Source organism: Pteropus alecto, unplaced genomic scaffold (genome assembly GCF_000325575.1).
Source record: "Pteropus alecto unplaced genomic scaffold, ASM32557v1 scaffold155, whole genome shotgun sequence".
Lineage (NCBI taxonomy): Eukaryota > Metazoa > Chordata > Mammalia > Chiroptera > Pteropodidae > Pteropus > Pteropus alecto.
In genome coordinates, this window is record NW_006438113.1 from 12832904 (window position 1) to 12842287 (window position 9384).

Here is a 9384-nt window from a genome sequence, read left to right on the forward strand (position 1 = left end):
AATGGAGGCTGTAAACAAAGCAGTGAGAATCTTCGAATTCTTTGGTTACTCTTCCGCACTAGCAAGTCCAACACAGAGAGACTGAATCACAGCAACCTCTTGGGTGAGTAAGGTCGCACCATGAGTTCCTCATTCGTCCATTATACAGTGTTTATGGAGCACCTTCCGTGTGCCAGGAACTGTGCTGGGCACCAGCACCATGCACATGAGCAAAATCAGGCAAATCGTACTCAGTTTCCTAAGTCGCCGAGTGTCACAGCTGCTCGCCCATCACCTAGTTGTTTCAACCCCATCCTACTTCCACCCACTGACCCTGCCTTCCCATCCCCAGGGCCCTGGCTCGGTGACAAGTAAAACGAAGGGTAAAAGGCTGCCCCACAGGATGTGTCTCATTCCATCCCAGTCACTGTTCACTCTGTCTCTGAGTCTCTCTCTGTGCTGCTGCGTCAGAGAATGACCAAAGGTGGAATGGGGGAGGGAGCCAGGAACAACTTTCCTGGATTTCTGACTCCACTTCTTGTAAGCTCTGCATCCTCCATGGGTGCTCAAGCCCCAGGCTAGGCAGGCGGGCACCTCTGATCACATTATAGAGCTGCTTTCCTTCAGCTCTGTCTCCTGGCCAGTAATACCTCCAGACATCCTCGGAGTCTCTAGGGGTTGCAGGCTCCTATGTGATCTCAGCAGAAGATGGTCCTCTTAGACCTTGAGGCTGTCTCCTGGTATCTACCAGGCCCAGGTGGGCACCAGAGACCAGAAAAAGCAACCTCCCTCTTCCTGTCCCTCTCCTTGGCTCTCCACTCAACCTGGAAGATGCCACCTGGAACTCTGTCCCCTTGCTCTCCCGCCTAGAGATGTACAGAGAAGCAGAGCCCAGCGCCGCCCAGGGGTCGTCCAGATCGTGCGTAGGGGAGAGGCAGGAATGAGAGAGGGCAATGGAAATCAATGGAACCTACTCTGTGCCAGGACTGCATGTGCTATGTCATATCACATCACTCTCAGGTGAAGGCAGTAGAGTCGTCCCCGCCAGAGATGGTGACGCCGAAATTCAGAGAGGTTGAGTCTCCTGGCCTAGGCACACAGTAAGATTCAAAACCTTTTAATCCCAAAGCCTTGTCTCTTTCTATGGTACTAACAAGGAACTTCTAGCCCCAGAAGTCTTGTTTGACCAAATGATCAGATAAGAGCCAATGGCTGAATTTGGAATTTGTTTCCTGGGAGGATGTGCCAGAAGTTTCCATCCCACATCTTCACATACACATCTCCTAACAGGAACACCCTCTCTGTTTACCCAAATTCTGCTCATCCTTCAAAAGCCAAATGCCACCCTTCCCTCCTCCAGGAAGCCTTCCCTGACCAGCCACCCACAGGAGCCTTCTCTCAACAGCTTAAGCATTTCCTGTCATGCCACCCAGTATTTAGCACCAATGATAATGATGATGAGGATCACAGTGAAAGTTATTGAGCTCTTGGAATGTGCAAAGCACTTATATGCATGATCTCATTCAGGCACGAAACAATCTGATGAGATTGGTGCTATTACTACTCCCATTTTACAAATAAAGAAACTAAAGCTCAGAGAGGGTAGGCAACTTGCTTTAGGATACACAGCCAGACGACTGTACAGTCAGGATCTGAACCCAATTAGTCTCACTGCTCAGCCTGCCCTCCAAGCACCATGCCAAATCCCTCCCAGCACATACTCATCTAGGCCAGTCCTTGAATGGCTCCTCTCTGTTGCACCATCATATTCTTTTTGCACCCCCAAACCAGCCACCCCCAGCGCTGAGATATGAAACAGTAAGTGGTGTGGCCAGGTTTGGGCAGTCTGTTCCTGCTACACCCTCCAAGGGGCCTCCTTAAGCCTTGGTGAAGATGGCAGGGTTGGGGGAGCGAGTGCCTCTTTTCTCATGTGCCCAGACTGCCTCTTCTGATGGGGTTCTTCTCTGCCTCCTGGACCCTACTTGATGCCTGGGGTTCTCGGATTCTGAGGCAGGAGATGCTTATGGAGAGAGGAACCAAGGTCCCAGAGGGTGATTTATGGCTTTAGAGAGAGAGAGACACCCAGGGCTGCATACCGCTCACAAGGGCACTGCAGTCGATATATTGACTTTCTGGAGGGGACTCTAAATACAAGCAGCTTGGGCCTCGGCTACCTCTTCTCTTGCTGGCTGCTGAGGCCTCTTCAGAGCAAAAAATCCCCTACAGCCCTTGAGGATCATTCTTCTACCTTCCCCAACCCCAAATTTACAGATGGGGAGACCAACCAGGACCACAGAGGAAAAGGTACTTGCCCAAGGTCACACAGCAGAAGAAAGGCAAGAACCAGAGTCTCTGCATTCCCAGGTCAGGAGCTACTGGGTCTCTGGGCCCTTAGCCTCCCTGCTTTCTCCCCCATCCCGCTCCCCTGGAGGAAGATATCTCAGACACTGCAGGGTCTCTCTGAGGGAGGCTGTGTCTCAGTGTTTCCTGAGCTCTCACTGGGTGCAGGCACCACACTAAGTGCTTTATTGTACATTAGGTCATGTGATCCTCAAAACAACCCTGTGAGGACAATATTATTATCCTCATTTACAGATGAGAAAACTGAGGCACAGTGCAGTTAGGTGAGCTGCCCAAAGCCACAGAGTTAGGAAGTGGTAATGCTGGGAGGCCATGCTAACCCCCTCGAAATTCTCTATACCCTCTTTATCTGTAACTGAGGCCCTAGGGAGGAGCTTCTGTAAGGTGGGGTGTATAGAGAAGCTGGAGGTCCTAGAGGTGGTGAAGACAAATGAGCCTTCCCTCTCTGAGTGGCTCCAGAGAGTGGCTGGGCTGTAAACTCTACCTTTCCCTTCTTATCCACTCTGCATTCTCTGATCGGGGCACGGCAAAAGGCAGAGGAATATACCTCCCCTAGCGCCCACCCCCAACATAATCCCTACCAGTGCATAAAAAGTATTTTCTGGGTTCATTCCATCTTCAAGAGCCACAGAGAAAGAATCAAAGAATAAGAAATCTTCTCCCCTCAAACCCCTTCCTTGTAGTCAGAGGTAGCTGAGAGGGGCAGCTCCCCATGGTGCACCCCTTCAGTTGAGCCTGCGAGGGCCAGGAGTGGAAATACGGCCAGGAGTTGGCTCACCAAAGGTTGGCGCCCACCCAAGATGGCAGCCAAGCAGATGCTGACAAAGCCAGTTCCTGACAGTGGGGGAGTTCTGGGGCTAGGCACCTCTGCCCAGATGCCCCAGGTAGCTAGCCCCCACCCCAGTTTTTCTTCAGGACATACTCTTAGAAAGACGTGAAAAGGAAAGAGACAAGGTCTGGTTCCTATCACCCACTCCAGGAAGCCCCAAGGCTTGGAATGGTCATTCCCTGCCATGCTCTTCCCTATATTACCCACACTTGGCATCCAAGACACTCTGGATTTCATTTACCAATATTAGAATGGACATTAGCATCCCACAAAGACAGTGACCTCCCTTGAGGGCTGGGGTCAAAGCCTGAGCAGCTCAGGCTCTGACCCAGGTCCTAGGTCAGCTTCCTAAGTGCGCACCCACCCACCTCCCTGTGGGGTTTTTACAAGGACCAAGTAAGGTCCCACCTATATGAGGGTTTTAGAAACTAAAGCAATATGCACATTGGTGGAGCTGTGGTTTCCTCTATGTTGCTCTACTCCACAATGGCACATCTTAGAATTAAAGATGGCAGTCCACAGCATGGGCAGAGATGGAAAGAAGAGTGGCCTTTGTGACTGAAGAGTGGTAAGGACAGTGAAGTCCAGGGCTAGTGTGTGTGTCTATGTCATCTTTCATTGCTTCCATGGTGAGTCCCAGCCCAGTAATGCCTGCCTGGGCTGCTCTGCATCAGGGATACCACTCACCCAAGCTCTGCTTGCCTCTTCTCAGCAAATTCTAGAGGACATTGCTTCCCTGTGAGGGCTAATGTTTGAGGCCCTGCCACTGCGCTGGGTAAGCTGGGAGATGACTGCAGCAGACCCTAGGACTCAGACCTCTGTCCTCATCGGGGCAGTCCCTAAGCTCTTGGGCTGGCTTTAGGGCCTACCCACGGCCACTGTTCTGCCCTGTGGAGCAGTAGGACACTTCCTCAGGCAGGCCTGTCTCATCTGTCCTCAACAGGGAAAGCTAACCTCTGCCCTTCCAACTCTAGAACCTGACATTGGGACCAAATCCTTCTCACAGCCCTCAGTGCAGGGCAAAACAAGGTCTCCTTAGTGCTGAAGGGCAAATGGCCTGGGTCCCATCTGGAAGAGGCATCTCCAACAACAGAAAACAATGGATGGAGCTTCCCGTGCCTGCTGGTGACTCACCGTCCCCCGCACTACACACACCTATTTCTATTTATACACAAACACACCACAGCCATGCCCATGTGCACACTGTACCCACACACACACCCAAACACACACACATAGCCATCTACGTCACACTCTGTATACAAAAGATACAACCTTCTCAACAGACACATCCATTCCTCCTCACATATCACCTCCACACACCCGAACACCCCACACAACACCACACTTAGCCTCACCTCCACCCGCACACTCCCACCTCCACGGGCCTCTTTAATACATATCCTCACCTCCCTCACACACCCTTAATACACACTCTTACATCCACAGCCCGCCTTTCTCTGAGAAATGAGCCTCGCAGGGGCAAGGAAAGTTGTGAGGCGCTGGGGCAGCCTGTTCTGGGAGGTGAGAAGGAGGGAGGCTCAGAGGGCTCACTCCTTTGGTGGCGTTAGCGCTCCCAAGGCTCCTGTAGACAGATTTAGCTCAGCAGAGGAGAGGGGAGGAGGATGGGGGGGATGCTGGAGAGAAAGAGGAGAAGGAGCTGGCCTGCTGAGGTGCTTGGACAGCGCAGTGGCAGTGAATGACCCCCACAGGCTGCTGGAGATGCTAATTAGGTCTATTGGTTGGCAAGAGTAAATTCGGTAGGTCCCAGCTACCTGGTGCTTTTGCAGAAAGAAGAGGAAACAAAAGAGGTAGGGGAGAGCTGGAAGGCCGATGATTTATGCCAGCATTTCAGCAAATGTTTTCCCTGCCATTAGCATCTCCGAAGCAGAGGATCAGAGAGAAAGGGGCACCATGGGGGACCTGTGGCTTGACCTCACTGCCCCTGCCCTGTGGAGGCACAGTGACTGGGGTGGTGCTGGGCCAGAGTTCGAATCCAGCCTACCACCCAACTGCCAGCCAGACCAGTTCTGGGATGCCAAACTTCTCCTAAAAAGCCCATAGGGTCTCACCTGGCTGCGCTCAGGCTCACCAAAGTGCACTGGTCAGGGAGAAATTCCAAAGTTTCCCCAGGCACCTGGCTGAGTGCAGGCCCTAAAGGGGCAGGAGGTGGTACCCCAGCTCCAACTTCACAAGAAGATTAAAAGGGTGAAGTGCATATTCCCTCCAGCCTCTTGGAACTGCCCTTCTTTGTATTATTCTAATTATTATTATTTTTTAAAATTTTCCTTTAAAAAAACAAAAAACAGAAAAGCATAGAGCGCACTTGTTTGGTTTCATTTTGCCTTCACAGCTTTAATGACTCATTTTGTGGAAGCTGTTTAGGAAACTGAAGAGGAGGAGGAGGGAGCAGTGGCCAGAAGAAGTGCTAGCCCCTGCTTCTTCTCTCCCCACTGGGGGCCATTTTGCATAAGCGGCAGTTTCTCTTTACTCCTCAGACCATCCCCAACAGGCAAACTCCAAGTCCCAAACTACGACCCTCTCCTATCCTCCCATTCCTACAGGCCTTGGTGGGCTCCAAGGTGTCTCCTTGCCATCTCAATGCCAGTGCTGAGGTTCAAAAGACCATATGTTTAGACAGCGGGTCCTAGGGGAGGCTCTAGTACAGGCCATTAAGAATCATCAACCTTGCTCTCTAAGCATTTAGAATGGAGGGGCAGGGGCTGAGGGGGTGGAGAGGTGGGGGGTGGTGGCAGACCTCATTTTAGGCCTAACAGCCAGGAAGAAGGTCAAAGTACCACCAGTCCAAGAAAAGCTCAACAGCAAAGGTGGGTGGGGAGGAAGATGGGTCCAAGGGAGCTCGGTTTGTGATTTATCTCACCTGGGGCAGGTCAGGGCAGTTGCTGAGAAGATAGGTATTCGGGGACCAGGGGTAAAGCTACCTTTCTTTGGGCATTTACCTAGACTCAGGGCCTTACCTCTGACCTCTGACCCTACCCTGTTCTACCTCTCCTGGGTCCATGCTCCCAACTCCCCTCTTCCCCCAATCCTGCTATAAGTTAGTCTAATGCAGCTACCAAACCAACCTTCTCTTTAGCTGTCTGCCTTAGGTGGTCCCTGGATTTCAGAATCTCAGTGTCAGGTCCTTGATGACGGGTCTGCAGCCCAGGTAGAAAGAAGGAGCCAGAAGAACTAGACAGGTTTGTGAGGCCCGAGTTCCAACACCAGCTCTATCCCTGAGCCCCAGTGTAACTCTGGGCAAGTCAAGGCCTGTCCCAAAGCTTCGGTAGTTAAATAAGTGAGTTGGAAAAGGGGGAATTGTTTTGTCCTACAGAATTCCCAGTTTGGGGGTGGGGAGAGGAGGGAGGAGAGATTGCATACGAAATTCCTCCCCTGCAGTGGTACTTGCACTTTAATGAGAGACCCATTAAGACACTTGATTTTCCATTTAAGTGAGATGGGTGCTTGTTATGGTGCAGAGGGAGCCAAGGACGACCACCACACACACACAGCAGAGACACTAGGAAAACGGATTTTAATTGCAGCTTAAAAAGAAGAGTTATCATGACACCTCGGTTCCTTCTCAACCATCCCAGCCAGAGGCCAGGGAAAGGCTCATTAAAAGCGCCAGGAAAGGCTGAGGGGTGGGGCGGGAGTTGGCTCCTAGGGCCAACCCTGCTTTTGAAGTGGCCTCTCCTGGTCAGTCACTTGCTGACATCTCTTTTTAAGGGTCTGGGGTTTCATAGTTGCAGGTTTGATTTCTCCATCAAACTTCGTGCCTTAAAAAAAATACTCATATTCACTAGGGCTGGGGGTGGGGAAAAGGAGAGAGGTACCTGGCACTTGAGAGGAGGTTGGACAGCACCGACAAAGAACCCCCTTTGTAGGCACAGCCTTCTCTGCCTCAGTTTGATCTCAGGCTCATGGTAGAGGGGTGGGTGGATGGGGCCACAAAGAGAAGGAGTCCAACGTGGCCTGAATCAACCTGGCTATCGGACAAGAGCCCCGCATACAAGTCTGTGATCTGTGGGCAAGTAAAGGCAAGATTTGAGGAAAGCCAACACTCTGGCCTTGGTTTTCCCCATCATTGAAATGGGACTCGGAAGGGATCCACTGGGAAGACCCGAGGAACATTTTAAAAGATGCCTGTGCCTCTGGCACTGGAGTTGCAGAGGAGGAAGGGGCATCTTCTCCCTCCTGAAGGCAGGTTTCAAAGGGCCGCACATTCTGGGCAAAGGGAGGGCTGCAGGCCAACCCCACCCGTTGGCCCCTCTCCAGGCTGGTGGGCTGGCAGCCCCTGCTGCGCTAAGTAATGAGCACAATTCCAACACCAGTTCTGCTCGCTAGTGAGAAATCAAAGCCGGGTATTAGAGGCCATTTCAGGCTGGGCACTGTTCGTGCCCAAATCCATCAAAGCCCTGGGCCTGGGGTTTCTTCTAGGGAAGGTGGGGGCTGGAAGCTTTGTTAAGCAGGAAAGGCAGGCCACCCCCAGTCTCCCCAGCTGAGCTTACTCTGCAGCTCCAGAGAACTCTAGGCCAACCAGCCTTGTCTTTCTCCTGCCTCCTAAACCCCCCACCTCCAGTAACTTCAGCATTTCTTCCTGCTCCCATTGCCCTGCTGCTACAAAAACAGCTTCTCAAGACCCGACTCTGCCCATGTATCATTTACAGAAACTTCACTCTACCCTTCAATCACCTCCCCTCAAACACCCTCAAACCAGAAACCAACAGCCCAGCCCAGCACCTCCCACATCCAACTGCACTCTTTATAACAAAGTCGGTCATTCAGCAGCCTGCCCCCCACTCCCATCATTACGTTCCAACTTCAAAACACTGCTTTAAATACCAGAGTCTTCCCAAATCATAATTAACTTGGATCAAATGATTGTGTCGTAACTTTACAGCACAGAGCTGAACAAAAAAAAGGCGGGGGGATGTGCTAAAACCAAGCCCTCACTCCTGGGCCGTGGGAATCATTAATTCCAGAGTGAGGAATCTTTGTCTATTGGTTGGATGGGGGGCGGATGTCAACATCGCAGCGGAAGGTGGAGGGGGGAGGACTGCGTCATCTCGTCCACTTTCTGCACCAGTTTTCCTGCCCCATTCTCAGCTTTAGATCAGAGGACTCGGTGCAGGATGCTCCCCACCCCCACCCCGCCCTGGGAGCCCAGGCACCCAGCGGCCGCGGCCGGTCCACCTACTTAGGTTCCGGCACCATGGAGAGGTTCGTTCCCGTGCGGCCGCAGGCTCCTGGAGAAGACGCAGCGACGCGGGGCCCAGCTACAGACTAGCGAGACATGTACAAATCCATGGAGGGAGAAAGGGATATAGAGACTGCGTTTTAGGAGCCTACCAACTCCCTAAAGGCATCTTGCTGGGTCCAGAGTAGGAGCTGCATCCAGGTGAGCGCACCTTGTCTGCCCCCCGGACGGAGAAAATGTCAGTGACCCATTTAAAAGGAAACTCGGCAGGATCATTACGTACTACCCCCGCCCCCGTACTACCAACACCCAGAAAAAATGTCCTTCCAGACATGTGGGTCCCACGACCTCGGAGAAAGCTGTACGTGCAAGATTCAGCCCTACCCACTTCAATAGCCAAAGCCCTTCAAGCCCGCCTCCTCGGCCGGCGGAGCGGACCCGCGCTTCCCGTGCTCCGCAGGTCTCTCTCCCTTTCTTTCGCCTGGGCGAGCTGGGACCCGGACTAGGAAGTTGCCGACGAACCGCAAGCGAGCGCACACCTAGCCAGATAGTTTTCCTGAGGCGCCGCCGCCGCCTTGCGCGCAGGGGAGCCAGGGGTCCCTTGGAGGCGGGTCTTCGGGGAAGCGCAGACCCCGACTGGGACACCGGTTCCAAGGAAAAGAAGCGATCCCTTTCAGGTGCGAGCAGGCTTTCGCTTTACTTTGAAACCCCTGGCCTGCGCCCCAGCAAGGTGGCTGAGCCATCTCTCACTTTGGTGGGGAGAAAAAATCTGCCTTCTAACTTGGGTGCCCATGCTGCTTCCCCTGCGCGCACCGACGCGGCGACAGATCACCTCAACTTCGGGCCAGAGTGAGAAGGAACGGTTCGTCCCTTCGCTCCCCGACCCCATGCCCAATCGCTCCTTACCTGCTAGACTCAGCCTCGGGTCCCAGCAGAGCAGTAGCGCCAGCAGCAGCGCGCCCCGCGCTCCGCTCCGGGCCCACATGCTCCCGTGGCCCGGCTCGGGCGCCTCTCC

At 53.1% G+C, this 9384-nt stretch overlaps 1 protein-coding gene across 1 annotated transcript in view; it reads right to left on the bottom strand.

Moving 5' to 3' along the window:
* UNC5B (unc-5 netrin receptor B) overlaps positions 1–9378 on the bottom strand; it is a 79098-nt gene extending 69720 nt beyond the window's left edge. Inside the window, exon 1 of the mRNA XM_015592157.2 lies at positions 9276–9378. Within this exon, the coding sequence (XP_015447643.1) occupies positions 9276–9354 (79 nt within the window). The 5' untranslated portion in view covers positions 9355–9378. The remainder of the gene's footprint in view (positions 1–9275) is intronic.
* Positions 9379–9384: the final 6 nt, after the last annotated feature.